Here is an 18,421-nt window from a genome sequence, read left to right as displayed (position 1 = left end):
TATACCTGGTTAATTTTTTTTTTTTTATTTTTAGTAGAGATGGAGTTTTACCACGTTGGCCAGGCTGGTGAATCTCTTAACCCAGGATGCAGAGGTTGCAGTGAGCTGAGATTACGCCACTGCACTCTGGTCTGGGTGACACTGACCTCAAGTGATCAGCCCGCCTGGGCCTCCCAAAGTGCTGGGATTACAGGCATGAGCCATTGTGCCTGACCCAGACACCCATATTTTTAAAAAGCTCCTCTGGTGCCTCTATTGTACAGCTGGCAGGGAGAACCAGTCCCCTGAGCATCCCCATCTGGCTTTGGACACTGGCTGTTCCCAGCTTCACTGCTCATCCATGGCATCTACCCTCTCTTCATGCAGATCCTGGCTTAAGACACCACCTTCAAGGAGTCTTCCTGACCCCTTGCCAGCTAGAGTAATCTTCAGTCCTATTTGTTTATTTATTTATTTATTTATTTATTTATTTTTGAGACAGAGTCTTGCTCTGTCACCCAGGCTGGAGAACAGTGGTGCAATCACAGCTCACTGCAGCCTTGACCTCCTGGGCTTAAGCGATCCTCCCACCTCAGCCTCCCAAAGTGCTTTGATTACATGCATGAGCCACTGCACCCAGACATTTTATAACCTTTACAATGCTGGCCACCTTGGAAATTCTATCTTACTTCTCTGGCTTTTCTCTACTGGAGGTCCATTCATGAGAGCAGGGAGGGGCACAGTCTGTCCTGCTCAGAGATGTATCTTTAGCACCCACAGCATTGGTATGTAGTGGGTGCCTAAGACATATACTAAATACATGAATGGATTTTGAGTGTTTGGTGCTTGTAGAATGAATGAATGAGTTATACATGACTGGTAAATGGTGAATAAATGCATACGTTTTTAGGGCTTTGTTGGCTGTAAGAACTTTTCTGAGGGATGTATAAGAACATGGTAGGTGTTTGTTGTGTGAGTGAATGGATGGATGGATGCATTTTAAGGACTAACTCGTTCTTCCTGGATAAACAAATGACTTGTACGTGCCCAGAGACTGCTGAGTCACTGGATGCATGCCTGGAGGAGTCCTCATTCCACCTGGGCCTTGGAGAGGAGCGCTCAGACTTGATGCCACATCCCTGAGCCCTCCAGAGTTCTTGAGCCCCGCTGAGCCTCCATTGCTGTGACTGGATCATGTTTCTGTGAAAGGGAGATGCTTAGAGCACATCAGGGCCGCCCTGGACACCCAGTGGGTCCTTCCACCTCCAATCAAAGGCCTGTGAAAGGACAACCCATCCCACCCCTACACGTGGTCTCCAAGCATTGCTTTCAGCTTCTTGGGTGTGCTGCCTCCCAGGGAAGGACACACTCAGGCACCAAGCAAGCCATGCTTGCCTTGGGTCACAGACCCCGACTGAGCCAGTACTCCCTGGTCCTGAGTGAGGGTGTCATCCATCCGGTCATTCAGTAGTTATTTATTTAGAAACAGAGTCTCACTTTATCACTGCAGGCTGGAGTGCAGTGGCATGATCTCGGCTCACTGCCACCTCCACCTCCCAGGTTCAAGCGATTCTGTTGCCTCAGCCTCCCATGTAGCTGGGACTACAGCTATGCACCACCATGCCCAGCTAATTTTTTTGTATGTTTAGTGGAGACAGAGTTTTGCCACGTTGGCCAGGCTGATCTCAAACCCCTGGCCTGAGATTTCTCCATGTTTGTCAGGCTCCTCTCAAACTCTTCGCCTCAGGTGATCCACCCACCTTTGCCTCCCAAAGTGCTGGGATTACAGGCGTGAACCACCGTGCCCCATCAGATATTTATTTAGAAAATTATTTTTTTAGAGACAGGGTCTCTCACTGTGCCACCCAGGCTGAAGTGCAGTAGCTGTTCACCGGCGTGATCGTAGTGCACTGTAGCCTCACACTCCTGGCCTCAGCCTCCCGTGTAGCTGGGACTACAGGCGTGCACCACCACACCTGGCTTTAGTGGATATTTATGAATGGCCATCAGTGTGTTAGGCCCGTGCTGGTGATGCGGGCTCCCGTTCAGACTCTTACATGCAGTGCCCTCACAAGCCTCACATATGGCAAATGATTCAAGACATAGCAAATGACATATAATCATACAGGTGCCCCCAAAGAGAAGTGCAGAGTGGTTTGAGAGCTCAGGCTGGAGATTGACAAGGCTGGTGAGGAGGAAAGGTCACACGAGTCTTGAGGAACTGCTAAGGCACAGGAAAGAGGAGCAGGAAGGGTTGCACAAAGGCAAGCAAACTGAAGAAACAAGGACGTCCTGGCCCAGGCTCTGAACGCACGGGGAATGGTGAAGAGAGCTTGCGGGTGCAGCGGGGATTTTGAGTTTCACCCTCTTGTTGCTCTGCCCGCTGTGTGGAGAAGGGCTCTTGGCAGGAAGAGGAGCAGAAGCAGGGACACCATCGTCCCCGAGGTACAATCATCTCATGAGAAGTCGTGGCAGCTCAGATTAGGGTGGGTGGTGGGAGAGAAGGATGGACTTAGATCTGCTGTTGGGGGGTGGGTAGCCCTCAGGATTGGATCAGGGGTGGAGTGTGGAGTGAGGGAGAGGAAGCATGGAGAATGACAGTGACACTTCCAGGTTGAGCCATTGAATGGAAGGAGGTGCCTTTCCTTTGAGACGCAAAAGAAGCAGATGGCAGGCTGGTGATCCCAGCACTTTGGGAGGCCAAGGCAGGTGAATCACCTGAGGTCGGGAGTTCCAGACCAGTCTGACCAACATGGTGAAATCTCATCTCTACAAAAAAAAAAAAAAAAAAAAAAAAAATTAGCATGTGTGGTGGTGCCTGCCTGTAGTCCCAGCTACTCAGGAGGCTGAGGCAAGAGAATTGCTTGAACCTGGGAGGTGGAGGTTGCAGTGAGCCAGGACTGCGCCACTGCACTCTGGCCTGGGTAATAGAGCGTAACTCTATCTCAAAGGAAAAAAAAAAAAAAGCAGATGGCCAGTTCCATTCCTGAGCTGACACACATTCTGGTGTCCCACCCTGTGGACATCAGTCTTGGATGTGTGGCCTGGGTTGACCAATGAAATGTGAGGAGTGCCTGTGTTGTTTCTGAACAGGAGCCAGAAGGGCCTTTGCTTGGTTCAACCATGTCTCCTTCCTCTGCAATCAGCAGGGTCCCAGGTGAGGGCTGCTTTGTCTGCTGGGAGTGAAGTTGGCATGAACAGGGCCTTCAGGCAGCCTGTGATGGACAGGCAGTGTGAGCAAGAACCAAGCCTCTTGTGAAAGCCCCTGAGCATCTGGGATCATTTGTTACTGCGGCATAACTTAGCTCATCCCACCTGTTCCAAGAAGAAACACATTTTGTGGATGGGGAGCAATCAAGAGTTCTGGTTGAGAATGTTGGGTTGCAGTGCATGTGAGATGTGTAGGTGGTAAGGTAAAGTAATCAGGTGGGTAGGTGAATTTGGAACTCAGCAGGCAGTTGGAGCTGGAGATGTTTTCCATATTGGCAACACAAAGTTAAGTGAGAATCACAGAGGTCCAGACGCTGCCTGTGATTGCAGAGAAGGCCGGGGCTTGAACTTGGGACTATCTGACTTGAGGTATGAAGGGGCTGGGGTTAAGTCCCCACTCAGTCAACTCATAGCCATGTGGCCTTGGGCACATTACTTCATCTCTCTACTCCTCAGTTTCCTCATCTGTAAAATGGAGGTAATGATGATCCTACTTCATGGGGTTGCTGAAAGGGTTAATGCATAGCAATTGACAGGTGTAAAGTGCTCAGGAAAGGACCTGGGCCATGGAAGGATTCCCATTCATGGTAGTTGCTGTTGTAGATCCTGGCTTTTGTTTATGTTTTCATTGTTGTTTTGTTTTATAACTAAAATGTCCAATGGTGGGAAATGGAGTAGGGCTGACTTTGTGTCCAACTTGACACAGAGACTCAAATGATGACTACAGCCCCAGATTCTAACCCTCAGTCCCATTCAGATAGCTCTTCTCTCGTGGTTACGAGATGGCCTCAGCGACTCCATCCCGCACATCTTCTCAGACATAGGGTTAAAGAGAAAAGCACAGTCTTCAGTTCCAGCACTCCTGGCAAAGACATCACGGGCCTCACTGGTTCTGATCGGGCCACATGGTTTGCTACAGAGCTGGGGAAGGAACCCTACCTCTAACCCACTGGGTGGCCAGTGGAGAGGGTAGGCTCCCAAAGGGAAGTCTAGACTGTTGGAAAAAGGACTCCTGGCAACAGGGAAAGCAAACCACAAATGTCCACATTGGAGGGCCCTTGTGTTTCCCTATGCTGTGCCCTGTGAGCTTTAAAAAAAAAAAAAATTGAGACAGCATCTTGCTCTGTCACCCAGGTTGGAGTGCAGTGGCACAGTCTCGGCTCACTGCAACCTCTGCCTCTGGGTTAAGTGATTCTCCTGCCTCAAGCTTCCTCAGTAGCTGGGATTACAGGCTCTTGCCACCACGAACTACAATTTATGTAGTTTTAGTAGAGACGGGGTTTCACCCTGTTGGTCAGGCTTGAACTCCTGACCTCATGATCCACCCACCTCGGCCTCCCAAAGTGCTGGGATTACAGGCGTGAGCCTCCGCACCCAGCCATGCGCTGTGAGCGTCTGGCAGACATTGCGGCTCTCACAGAGTTGGGCTTTTTGGAGCCAAGACACCAAGGCCGTGGTGCTTGCCTGCTTGTTGCAGGGGCCATCTGGGAGCATTTATATCCACAGATACACCATTGGTTGCTTCTAACAGACCCCGGTAAGTGCCCACTTGCCCAGAGGCAATCAGGATGCTGCAGATTCTGGTTCTCCCAGATTCCTTTGCAATGGGAGTGGCTGTGTGTCCACATTCTAGCCAGTAGGACATAAAGGATTGCAGTAAGGGAAATGTTCTAGGAAAGATTCTCCTTCCTGATTAGGGTCATAGCAGTGCCCTTACCATCCCTGTCTTTCCCCCTTGACCATGGTTCAGTGGGAAGTGTGGCTGTGGCCACCAGCTTGTGACCGTGACTCAGCAAGCCAGAGACTTGCTCAAGTCTATAGCACACAAGGGAGGCAGAAGGAATGGGGGCACATGCCTGATGTCACTGTCCAGTTTTCCCATCAGGCCTGGAGCTGCCATACCTGGCCTCCTGGTGACGAGATGACTAAATGTCTTCACTTGGCAAGCCACCGTTGGATAGTCTTTTGTTACTTGCAGCCAATTGCATCCCAACTGACTTGCTCCCACTGCTAAACTCACTCCTCATTTTGCTGTTGTCTCCCAGGCTGCCCTAGTTTTTCCCATCTACAGTTCCCCGGCTGCCATCCTTCACACAGCACCATGTGTCACTCGGGGTCCTCTGATGCCAGCTAGCAAAAGCCACGCTTGACAGTCTGTGGCCAAATCAGAATTCATCGAGGACGTACAGAATCAGCAGGAGGCTGGAGGAGCAATCTTAGAAAACAGGGAGGAGACAAGGAAGCTTTGTAGGGATGAAACCAGGGGTCCCCAGCAAAAGTCACTACACAGGAGAAGCCAGGTCCACTGTCCCTTCCCCTGCAAGGACACTTTCCAGCCTCACATGTGCTTAGAAACCTCACACAGAGCCCTGGGGAGGACCCTGGGCCGACCAAGCCCACATCCTGCGCCCACCCCAACTGTGCTTCTGTAATTGTGGAGAAAGGGGAAGAGCTCCTGCCAGAGATAAACAACAGAGCTGAAGTAAGAGCAGTGGCCATGGGGCAGGTGGCATTATACCCATTTTACAGATTGAAACTGAGTCACTGTCTCCGTAACTTGTGCATGGCACACCAGGATTGAGCCCAGGCAGTCTGGTTCCTGCCTGTGCTGTGCTGCTCTCATGGCGGGTGTTCCCCATCAGGAAGGTCCAGGTGCTTTTAGGAAGGAGGAGCTCAGTAGAAGACAGCTAGAAAGAGACCAGCGTGCACCCTCTGAAACCCAGAAGCTGTGGGTGCCACGCAGCCTCTGAATGTCACAGGAAGGCTGCACCTGCTAGGAGAAGGGATTTGTGCAGAGAGACCAAGGCCTGCAAGAACATCTGTGTATGTTCACAGAAGGGAGCAGAACGGATTGAGGGTTTCTGAGCTGGAAACAGATGCCATTAGCAAAGCCCATCTGTCAGGAGGTGCTTGCATAAGCAAGTCAGGGTCGCATCTGGGCCACTGGTTTTCCCAGCCAGCCTAAGTGTGGCCTCAAAGGACTAATCCCCGCTCTGCACTCTGCACTCTGAAGGTGGAGCCACAATACAGGCTTGTCTGCTGAGGACAGGCAGCGCCCTCAAGCGGGCCATCATCCCAGCTTGACCGGGGATCTGGTGCCCAGCACAGGGGAGTGTGGGGCAAGGTTCAGGCTTTCAAGCAAACACTCTTGCCAATCTGTAACTGACAGTTTAGAATGGAGACAATAAACACCGTAGATAAAATAATTTCACTTTTCTCTGGCAAACTAGCAACCCCTGCCCGTGTGACCTACTCATATTTTATGGACCCTCATGGTGTGTGTGTATGTGGTGTTTTTCTTGTTGTTATATTTTTTTTGTTTGTTTGTTTGTTTGTTTGTTTTTGAGACAGAGTCTTGCTCCGTCACCTGGGCTGGAGTATAGTGGCACAATCACAGCTCACTGCAGCCTTGGCCTCCCAAGTAGCTGGAACTACAGGTGCGCACCACCATGCCTGGCTAAAAAATTTTTTAAATTTTTTGTGGAGATGGGGTTTCATTATATTGCCAAGGCTGGTCTCAAACTCCTGGGCTCAAACAGTCCTCCTGCCTCAGCCTCCCAAAGTGCTGGTATTATAGGCATGAGCCACTGTGCCCGGCTTCATCGAGGTTTTTATTGTTAATGTTCTTAGGAAGTGCATTTTACCCTTGAATACCATGGGTTGGAACTGCGTGGATCTACCTAGAGATGAATTTTTTTCAATAAATGCATTAAACATTTTTTAGATATTTGCAACTATTTGAAAAGAATTTGCAGCCCTGGGCATGGTGACTCACGCCTGTAATCCCAGCACTTTGGGAGACCAAGGCAGGTGGATCACTTGAGGTCAGGAGTTCGAGACTAGCCTGGCCACCATGGTGAAACCCCATCTCTACTAAAAATACAAACATTAGTCGGGCGTGGTGGCAGGTACCTATAATCCCAACTACTTGGGAAGCTGAGGCAGGAGAATCGCTTGATCCTGGGAAGTGGAGGTTGTAGTGAGCTGAGGTGGCACCACTGCATTCTAGCCTGGGTGATAGAGCAAGATTCTATCTCAAAAAAAAAAAAACCAGAAAGAAAAGAACTTACAGGTGAATCACATAGCCTAAAAACATTAAAAAAAAAAAAAAAAAAGTATATCATGAATACATAAAATATATATGCATATTAGTCTATTTTATTATTTACTACCAGAAAATGTACACAAATGCATTCTAAAAAGTTAAAATTTCTCAAAACTTACACACACAAACACATTGCCAAGCCAAGAGAAATGTAAACAAACATAAACATACAGAGTTAAATCATAACTGTGCGAAATTAACTGCAGCACACACTGCACTACTGTAATAGTTTCGTGACTACCTCCTGTTGCCACTGCAGTGAGCTCAAGTGTTGTGAGTATCCATTAAAACACCGTGTGACACTAATCATCTCCGCGTGAGCAGTTTGTCTCTCCAGCAAATTGCATATTGCAGTAAAAAGTGATCCCTGGAGGTTCTCACGTATTTTTCATCATGTTTAGTGCAACACCGTAAACCCTGAATAACCCCAGAGGACTCATACAAAGTGTCACTAGTGATGCTGGAAGTTTTCCCAAGAAGCAGAGAAAAGTCATAACATTACAAGAAAATATGCAATTGCTTGATATGTGCCATTGATGGCAGGCAACTGCAGCTGCAGACCTCCATTTCCATATCAATGAGTGTAATGTGAGGACCATCGTAATAAATGGAAAGGAAGTTCATGAAGCTGTCGCTGCACCTATGCCAGCAGGCACAAAAACCTTGCACTTTTTACAAAATATATTTTTATCTCATGTTGCAAATGCAGCTTCTATGAGGATACTGGATTGCTATAAGAAAGGCATACCTATAGACTTTAATTTGCTTCAAGAAAAGGTGAAGTCATTATGTGGCAAGCTAAAGCAAAAGGAAGGAGAAGGATCTCAAGCTGGAGAATTTAATGCCAGCAAAGGATGGTTTGATAATTTTAGAAAGAGTATGGCTTAAACAATGTTAAGGTATCAGGAGAAGCAACTTCTGCCAACCAGAGGTAGCAGATGAGTTCCCAGATGCCAATGAGAAAATCATTGAGGAGGCTGGGCACGGTGGCTCATGCCTGTAATTCCAGTACATTGGGAGGCTGAGGTGGGAGGATTGCTTGAGCCCAGGAGTTTAAGACCAGCCTGGGCAACGTAGTGAGACCCCACCTCTACCAAAAATTTAAAAATTAGCTGGGCGTGGTAACGTTATCTGTAGTCCTAGCTACTCAGAAGCCTGAGGCAGGGGGATATTTTGAGCCCTGGAGTTCAAGGCTGCAGTGAGCTATGATTGTATCACTGTACTCCAGCCTTCACAACAGAGGAAGTCCCTGTCTCTAAAAAAATAAAAATGAGTAAGAGAAAGAAGTAAGCCTGTTCATAAGTGCTAAGGAGAACAATGGAGCAGGGGAAGGACTTGGGAGTGATGGGGACAGACACAGAGAGGCAAGCATTATTAGCAGTTTCTTGAAAATTCTTCCAGTCATCTCTGCATGATTGTTGTTGCTTCTGTTGTTTTTGCTTTTCGTTTCTTTTCTTTCCTTTTTTTTTTTTGAGATGGAATCTTGCCCTGTCACCCAGGCTGGAGTGCGGTCGCGCAATTTCATTTCACTGCAACCTCCGCCTCCTGGATTCAGGTGATTCTCCTGCCTCAGCCTCCGAAGTAGCTGGGACTACATGTATGCGCCACCACACCCAGCTAATTTGTGTATTTTTAGTAGAGATGGGTTTCACCATGTTAGCCTGGCTGGTTTCAAACTCCTCACCTCAGGCAATCTGCCTGCCTCAGCCTCCCAAAGTGCTGGGATTCTAAGCCCTGAGCCACCATGCCCAGCCAGTATTTTTGCTTTCCAAATTGGGAGATGTTGCATGCAATTCTAGATTTCTGATTTCTCTTGAAAAATCAGATGATCTGACATCCACACCCCAGCAAGCCTTGGTTGGCAGAAACCCTGCTGTCCAGGTCAGTGCAGGCTCCTCTTGGCCTCTCTCCTGTCTCCCTGAGGCATCCCGACCCTGCGGGCCCTCCAGCCTCCTCCCTCTTCTCTAGCCCATCCCTGTGCTGCCTCCCTGCAGCATCTTCAGGATTGTTTGTGTTCTCGTGGAGCACCAGGAAGAGGGGCTCTCCATTGCTCCCCACTCCCCACCCGCCCCCCTCTGACGCCTACTTTTTCAGAGGCTGCAGGCTCTCCTTGCTATTTTGCTCCTTGAATCTGCTCTGAGCTTCCCTCATGGTCTCTGCCACTTCACTCTATACCTCTGGGCGCAAATAGGAAAAGCCCCCATACATATGCAAACACACACACACAAACAGACACAAACACGCAGAAGAGGCCTACTACCTTCTCACACAGGAAGCACCAATAGCCATTGACCAAGAATAGCTGCATCCAGCTCTAGATTCCTAGGGAATGAAAAGTTAGAGGTCACCTTGAGCTGAGTGCCTAGCCCAAAGCAGCACTCTCCTGCCCTGAGAAAAATCACTTCTATTGGCAGGAGGGAGGGGCACGGCTGCTGGGCAGTCAACAGGTTCCATCACAGACGGCGACCCACTTTCCCCTTCCTCTCCAGCAGGGTGTTCATCATCTAGAAGTTCAAGGTGGAGACAAAGGGAAGTGACCCCACAGAGTGTTTTCTGTGTTGGACAGAAGCACAAACTCCCTTCCCCAGGGGCCTGCAAATCAGGAGGTACTTATACCTCCAATTAGGCAGAGGCCATCTGTTCACTTGTACATATGATAAATCCTGAACAAATGTCCTGGACACTGTTCTAGGCACTGCGGATGCAGCCGTGAACAGCAGACATCCCTGCCATTATGGAGCCAACCAACATCTGAGTGGTGGACACAGCCAGTAGACAGAATGTACAACTGCTAAGAAAAATTGGAAGAAAGTAGAGTGGGTAATTAAGAAAGGCTTTCAGGCTGGGGGCGGTGGCTCATGCCTGTAATCCCAGCACTTTGAGAAGCGGAGGTGGGTGGATCACCTCAGGTTGGGAGTTCGAGACCAGCCTGACCAACATGGAGAAACCCTGCCTCTACTAAAAATACAAAATTAGCCAGGCGTGGTGGCACATGCCTGTAATCTCAGTTACTGGGGAGGCTGAGGCAGGAGTATTGCTTAAACCCTGGATGCAGAGGTTGCGGTGAGCCGAGATCGTGCCATTGCACTCCAGCCTGGGGAACAAGAGTGAAATTTTGTCTCAAAAAAAAAGAAAAAAAAAAAAAAAGAAAAAGAAAAAGAAAGGCTTCCAGAAGGTGGGGCTTCTCTATCTCTATACAGTGATTTGGGAAGTTTTTAGGTTTTTGTTTGTTTGTTTTAGGAGGTTTTTTTCTTTCTTTTTTTTGTTTTTTTTGAGGCAGGGTCTCACTTTGTTGCCCAGGCTGGAGTGCAGTGGCATGATCATGGCTCACACAATCTCAACCTCCTGGGTTCAAGCGATCCTCTTACCTCAGCCTCCTGAGTAGCTGGGACTACAGGCACATGCCACCACACTCAGCTTATTTATGTATTTTTAGTAGAGATGGGGTTTTGCCATGTTGATCAGGCTGGTCTTCAGCTGCTGGGCTCAAGCGATCTGCCTGCCTGGGCCTCCCAAAGTGCTGGGATTACATGCGTGAGCTACCGCGCCCGGCCGGAAGTCTCCATGAAAGAACTGACATCATGAGAAGGAATCAACCCCAGGAAGGACTAAGGAAGGATATCAGATATCCTGGATAAGGCTTGGTGCATCAGAACAGAAAAGAAGCATCAGAACAGAAATGAAGACCAGTATGGTCAGAGCTTAGTCAGGGATGGGGAGAGACATCAGGGGCCAGACCCTCTGGGGCTTATGGAGCAAGGGAAGGAGTTTGGATGGTGTTTTAATGCAGTAAGCAGTCACTGGGGAGATCTCAGTGAAAAAGTGATGAGCTCTGATTTACCCAGTGGTAGTCTGTAGTAACCACGTGGATTTCTAGAGACATTCCTTCTGCGGCTTTCCTCCCCAAACTCCACTGGTGCTCATATTGGCTCATCTGTCATTTTCACTTCCTTTCTGGCAGAGTAGCTGAGCTGAGCAAACAGCAGAGCAGATGGACAATAGTCTGGCCTCTGTGTGAAGCCACCAGTTCACAGGAAATACAGGGGGCAGAGGAACATGTTAAGTGGCACCACAGGGATCCTCAAAGTGGGGAAATCCACAGGACAGGTGACCCCTTTTCTTCCACAAGTAAAGAGCATCAAAATAAAGGAAGGTGGCCATTGTAGAGGAGACTTAAGAAAATACCTGCATAAGCAGAGGATGATTTTAAGCAACCCAGCCCACGGAAGACATCTGCGAGACAATGGCGGGAAATGTAATACAGGCAGGGTAGTGCATGACATGAAAGAATTCTTGTTAACGTAGATGAGTATGATAATGTTATTGCAGTGATTTTTTTTAAAGGACCTTATCTGCTAGAGATACCAGCTAAAGTATTTATGGGTGTAATGACCTGATGTTTGGCCGGGTATGGTGGCTCATACCTGTAATCCCAGCACTTTGGGAGGCCAAGGCGGGTAGATCGCTTGAGGCCAGGAGTTTGAGACCAGCCTGGCCAACATGGAGAAACCCAGACTCCATTAAAAATACAAAAAAATTAGCCAGGCATGGTAGCGTGTGCTGGAATTCCAGCTACTCAGGAGGCTGAGGTAGGAGAATCATTTGAACCCTCGAGGTGAAGGTTGCAGTGAGCCCAGCTCATGCCACTGCACTCCAGCCTGGGTGATAGAGTGAGACTCTGTCTCAAAAAACAAAAAATGACCTGATGTCTGGGGTTTACTCTAAAATATTCTATCAGAAACAAAGAAAGTAATAAGGCTGGGTGAATAGATGAAATGGGAATGGGAAATAGTGTTTGTTGCAGCTGATGGGTGACTCAGTCTTCTCTCTGCTTTTGAGTATGTTTGCAAATTTCCATAATAAAAAGTTTTTTTTAATTAGTAAAGCTGTCAAGAAAAAAAGTCATATTTCCCACTTTCTGGGAGCAGTAACGTGGCCATTGCAGCTCACATTTTCCTTTTCTCCCTTTTCAGCATGACCGGGACAGCATCCTCGCCGCCTCTGGCCAGACGGCACCCACAGCTGCTGCCTGCTCTGCGCTGCTGAGCCCCTCGGTCTGGAGCACCCAGGACAGCACCTGCCTCCTGAGGTTGTCCTGGCTCAGCTGTGCACAGCGATGGTGGAGAACTGGACTCCACAGGCTCACAACCTTCCTGTCAGGTTTCAGGGCCCAGCATCCTTCATCCTGGGCCTGGCGGCCCTGAACAATGGCTGAGGGCTGGGGGACCCCATAGAGCAACACCACAGCATCCAGGGCCAGCAGTACTCCAGTGCCCGTGGACTATGACCACCTTTCGGGCCATTCCCAGTGATGGTGTGGACCTGGCAACCAGCTGTGGGGCCAGGGCGGGGGAAGTCCTCCCTGGGCCACATACAGGGGACTACGCTCCCATGGGATTCTGGGCCCAGAATGGCAGCATGTCCCAGCCTCTTGGCGAAAGCCCAGCCACCACTACCACCCGCCCCAGCCCCACCACCCCGGCCATGCCCAAGATGGGCGTGCGCGCAAGGGTGGCCGACTGGCCACCCAAGCGGGAGGCCCTGAGAGAGCAGAGCAACCCAAGCCCCTCACAGGACACAGATGGCACAAAGGCCACCAAGATGGCCCATGCCATGAGGAGCATACAGAACGGACAGCTCCCCGTTAGCACCCCGGCTTCCTCAGGGTCCAAAGCCTTCCACCGACTCTCCAGGAGAAGGTCCAAAGACGTGGAATTCCAGGACGGGTGGCCCCGGTCCCCAGGCAGGGCCTTCCTCCCCCTTCGGCACCGCAGCAGCAGCGAGATCACCCTCAGCGAGTGTGACGCGGAGGACGCCGGGGAGCCGCGGGGTGCCCGGCACACGGGGGCGCTGCCCCTCTTCCGGGAGTATGGGAGCACCTCGTCCATTGACGTGCAGGGCGTGCCTGAGCAGAGCTTCTTCGACATCCTCAACGAGTTCCGCAGCGAGCAGCCTGAGGCGCCGGGCTGCCGGGCCCTCACCGAGCTCCTCCGGGCAGATCCTGGCTCGCACCTCATGGCGGGCGGCGGCGGAGCCAAAGGGGACCCCCGCAACGGGCAGCCCACCAAGGACAGCGTCCTGCCGCTGCAGCCCACGAAGGAGAAGGAGAAGGTCCGGAAGAAACCCACGCGGGGCCTCGGCGGCGGGGACACGGTGGACTCGTCCATCTTTCGGAAGCTGAGGAGCAGCAAACCCGAGGGGGAGTCCGGGAGGTCCCCGGGGGACGCCGACGAGGGCCGGAGCCCCCCGGAAGCCAGCAGGCCCTGGGTGTGTCAGAAGAGCTTCGCCCACTTCGACGTGCAGAGCATGCTGTTCGACCTCAACGAGGCGGCCGCCAACAGGGTGTCGGTGGCGCAGCGGCGGAACACCACCACGGGCGCCTCGGCCGCCTCCGCCGCCTCGGCCATGGCCTCCCTCACGGCCTCACGGGCTCACAGCCTCGGAGGGCTGGACCCGGCCTTCACCAGCACGGAGGACCTGAACTGCAAGGAGAACCTGGAGCAGGACCTCGGCGATGACAATAGCAACGACCTGCTGCTGAGCTGCCCGCACTTCCGCAACGAGATCGGGGGCGAGTGTGAACGCAACGTGAGCTTCTCCCGGGCGTCCGTGGGCTCCCCCAGCGGCGGCGAGGGCCACCCAGCAGAGCCCGCCCTGAGCGCCTACCGCACCAACGCCAGCATCTCGGTGCTGGAAGTGCCCAAGGAGCAGCAGCGGACGCAGAGTCGGCCCCGGCAGTACAGCATTGAGCACGTGGACCTGGGCGCCCGCTACTACCAGGACTACTTCGTGGGCAAAGGTGACGGATGGTGGGTGGATGGGAAGGTTGGGCGGGCCGCGGCTTGTCTCTGAGACCCCCCACTACTCATTCGTTCACTCTGTGCCAGGCTCTGCTCTGGCACTGAGGATGTGGTAGGAACAGAGGCCTCGGTCCTGGGGGGCTGTGAGGATCTGGTGAGCAGAGCCACCCTGGCCTCAGCCCTGTGTCCGACACAGCAACACTCCATAAACCTTGAGCTACAGGACACAACAGCTCTGCATTTACTCAGCACATACGGGCTTGGTGCAGCTCAGTGCCAGGCACTCTCCAGAGCCTGGGGATGTAGTATCAACCAGCTTAAAACAAAAATTCTGTCTTCCTAGCACTTAATGTTTTCATGGGTAAGATGAACAATAGAACAGGATAAATACAAAAAATACACAGGGATTACAGGGTGCTAAATGCAGTGGAAAAGAGTAAATTGGGGAAGAAGGAAATGGAGTGTCAGGTGGTGGGGGGTGAGGGGGAAGATCTCAGTAGAGGAAGGTCAGAGAGGGCCTCCGAGGCAGGTGCTGTTTGAGTGCTGAGCCGAAGGCACCATGTGCAGATGGTAGACAGTGTTCCCGGAACAGAACAGTGAGTAGAAAAGTAGAACAGCCAGGTGTCGTGGCTCATGCCTGTAATCTCAGCACTTTGGGAGGCCAAGGTGGGCGGATCAGTTGCGGTCAGGAGTTCCAGACCAGCCTGGCCAACATGGCAAAACCCTGTCTCCACCAAAAATACAAATATTAACCGGGCATGGTGGCACCTGCCTGTAGTCCCAGCTACTCAGGAGACTGAGGCAGGAGGATCACTTGAACCCAGGAGGCGGAGGTTGCCATGAGCCGAGACTAACCGCTGCACTCCATCCTCCAGCTTGGGTGACAGAGAGAGACTCCATTTCAAAAATAAGTCCTGGAATGTTGGAGGAACAGACAGGAGGTCAGTGTTGCTGGGGCAGAGTGATGGGGAGAGTGGATGGAGCTGAGGCAGAGAGAGGTGACGGGGCAGGTTGCTTGGGATTTTGTGGGCTGTGGCAAGGACACACGTTTGTACCCTGCATGAAATGGAGCCACAGGACGGCTTTGAGCAGGGCAGGGCCCTGATCTGCCTTCTGTGTTCACAGCCTCCTCCAGCTGCATGTGGGGAACAGACTGTGAGGGGCGGGGAGCCGACAGGGGAACCAGGAGGAGGCTGCTGCAGTAGTCCAGGCAGGAGGTGATGCATGTCTGAGACGGGAGCCCATGAGTGGAGAAGAATCTTGCAGGCAGCTTCTGGATCCAGTTTGAAGGTGAAGCCATTGATGCTTGGAAGGTGTTAACATCAGGGAGAGATGGGCTTCGTACACGGTGGGGCATTCCTAGGAGACAACATAGCATAGTGCAGCGACCAAAAACCCAGGCAGCTGTGGGGGGCAGCAGGACGCTGCGGGAGTGTGGAGTGCTAGGCAGACACTAGGTTGCTTCTGCTCCGTGCCAGCTGACTGTTGTCATGCAAGGCGCGCAGGCAAATCTAGTGTTGCAAGCCTTTCCAGCTTTTCAAGATTCTCCTGAAACTCGGATATTTTAATGTAGACTTTCCTAATTTTTAAATGGTGGCAGCTATAATGATTCAGAATTGTTAGCCGGGCGCGGTGACACATGCCTGTAATCCCAGCACTTTGGGAGGCTGAGGCAGGTGGATCACTTGAGGTCAGGAGTTCCAGACCAGCTTCGCCAACATGGTGAAACTCCCTCTCTACTAAACATACAAAAAATTAGCCAGATGTGGTGCCATGTGCTTATAATCCCACCTCCTTGGGAGGCTGAGGTAGGAGAATTGCTTGAACCCGGGTGGCAGAGGTTGCAGTGGGCCAAGATCATGTCACTGCACTCCAGCCTGGGTGACAGAGTGAGACTGTCTCAAAAAAAAAAAGAGATTCGGAATTCCTTATAACTGCTAATAACAAGCTTAAACAACATAGACTGTCTCTCCTGTGAAGAAATCCAGAGATCAGCAGCCCAGGTCTAGTATGGTCGGTCTTCAGCATCTGTGGAATGTCAGCCTTAGTGTGTGATCCTGCACTGCCCCACACCATCATGGCTGCTGGAGCACCGGCCATCACATCTGTATTTCCAGGCAGAGAAAAAGAGGAAAGGGTAAGGACAGAAAGGCAGACCTCTTGTCAAGACAGCCACCTTATGCCTAGTGTTCCATTATTGGAATGCTAAGCATGTGGGAGTTATGTCCTGCAGGTCAAGGTCATTGCTAAGGTCTGATTTTTCACTCATGGAAAAAATTCAAAAAATTGCAACCTCTAGCCCAAATGGGTTAAAGAGCTTTCTCAGAAGCCCTGTCCAACCACTCCCACTTAGTGGCCACACCTGTGTGCAAGGAGGCTGGGAAATGTAGGTTTTTAACTAGACAGAGTTTCTCTTTTCCAAGAATAGAGGGTTTTTCTTTTAAAAAAAAAAAAAAAGGTCGGGGGGAGGTGGAAGTACTAGCAGCTAATACTCCACAGCCACTAGTTTGTTGTTGTTGTTTTGTTTTTGAGACAGAGTCTTACTCTGTTGCCCAGGCTGGAGTGCGGTGGTGCGATCTCAACTCACTGCAGCTTCTGCCTCCCGGGTTCACACGATTTTCCTGCCTCAGCTTCCCTAGTAGCTGGAATTACAGGGACCACCATCGCCCCCAGCAAGGGCCCTGATCCCACTTCTGTGTTCAGAACCTCCCCCAGCTGCATGTGGGGAACAGACTGTGAGGGGTGGGGAGGGGACAGGGGAACCAGGAGGAGGCTGCTGCAGTAGTCCAGGCAGGAGGTGATGCATGTCTGAGATGGGAGCCCAGGAGCTGGGATTACAAGCCCATGCCACCCACCACCACGCCCAGCTAATTTTTGTATTTTTAGTAGAGACAGGGTTTCTCCATGTTGGCCAGGCTGGTCTCAAACTCCTGACCTCAGGTGATCTACCTACCTTGGCCTCCCAAAGTGCTGGGATTACAGGTGTGAGTCACCATGCCTGGCCCACAGCAACTAGTTTTTAAAAGTATTTAAAGTAGTGTCCTTGACAAACATAACAAATGTCAGTTAAGTCGTCCCACGGGGCTCAGAGTCTAGACTCGGGAGCTCCAACTTGGTGTCAGGCAGCCCTCAATTTGGTGTATCTGTTCCATAGCTGATCAGTTATGTGATACATTTTACCCTTCAGACTGCATGACAAATGAAGATTATATTAATGTCACGTGCACAAACAAAATGACACAAAGATGGAAAAGAAAAGGATCAAAAAGAAGTTCCAGACAGTTGCTTATGAGGCAAAAGCCAATGAGGCGATATCAGTATCACATGAAATAGATTTAAAGGCTGACAGTACTTTTTAGAGGAACTAGGAAGGCCGTTTCATGTTTCTTAAAATTTGCCAAGAAATTCTGGTAGTTGTGAACTTTTGTATACCTGGCAACTTGATTTAGGGGTAGATAGATTTAAAAAATGGATACGACTGGCTGAGCACACTGGCTCACACCTGCAATCCCAGCACTTTGGGAGGCTGAGGCAGGTGGATTATGTGTAGTCAGGAGTTTGAGACCAGCCTGGCCAGCGTGGTGATACCCTGTCCCCACTAAAAATACAAAAATTAGCTGGGCGTGGTGGTGGGTGTCTGTAATCCCAGCTATTTGGAAGACTGAGGCAGGAGAATATCCTGAATCCAGGAGGCAAAGGTTGCAGTAAGCTGAGATTGCACCACTGCACTCCAGCCTGGGCAACAGAGTGAAACTCTGTCCCCCTAACCAAAAAAAAAAAATGGGTAAGGCTACAGGGAGAAGTGGAAAAATTCACAATCGTAGCTGGGAGAAGTGCATAGACTGTCTCTCTGAAACTGACAGGATCTAGTAGCTGAAAAATAAGGATTTAAAGGATTTGACTAACCTAATGAGAACTTGATTTTACATTTTATATATATTAACTTTGTGCCTAAGCAACAAAGAACACATTCTTTTCAACCTACATGTACAAATACTTACATGAAAGGAATGTGAATCAAATAAGATTATACATTAAAATACTTAGTTCTCGTTAGCTAGGAAGTACTCATCATGGAGCTTTAAAAAAAAAAAGCCATGGCCGGGCGCGGTGGCTCACGCCTGTAATCCCAGCACTTCGGGAGGCTGAGGCGGGCGGATCACGAGGTCAAGAGATCGAGACCATCCTGGTCAAAATGGTGAAACCCCGTCTCTACTAAAAATACAAAAAATCAGCTGGGCATGGTGGCGCATGCCTGTAATCCCAGCTACTCAGGAGGCTGAGGCAGGAGAATTGCCTGAACCCAGGAGGCGGAGGTTGCGGTGAG

At 50.5% G+C, this 18,421-nt stretch overlaps 1 protein-coding gene across 7 annotated transcripts in view; it reads left to right on the top strand.

Annotated features, from left to right (window-relative positions):
- SIPA1L3 (signal induced proliferation associated 1 like 3) overlaps positions 1–18,421 on the top strand; it is a 294,007-nt gene that overhangs the window by 156,642 nt on the left and 118,944 nt on the right. For all 7 annotated transcript variants that reach the window (XM_032248947.1, XM_032248941.1, XM_032248942.1 and 4 more), the window contains one exon: positions 12,268–14,093. In XM_032248947.1, the coding sequence (XP_032104838.1) occupies positions 12,578–14,093 (1,516 nt within the window). In that variant the 5' untranslated portion in view covers positions 12,268–12,577. The remainder of the gene's footprint in view (positions 1–12,267; positions 14,094–18,421) is intronic.

The sequence above is a fragment of the Sapajus apella genome, unplaced genomic scaffold (assembly GCF_009761245.1).
Source record: "Sapajus apella isolate SASKATOON/1434 unplaced genomic scaffold, GSC_monkey_1.0 scaffold68, whole genome shotgun sequence".
Lineage (NCBI taxonomy): Eukaryota > Metazoa > Chordata > Mammalia > Primates > Cebidae > Sapajus > Sapajus apella.
This window is presented reverse-complemented; position numbering and strand designations above follow the sequence as displayed.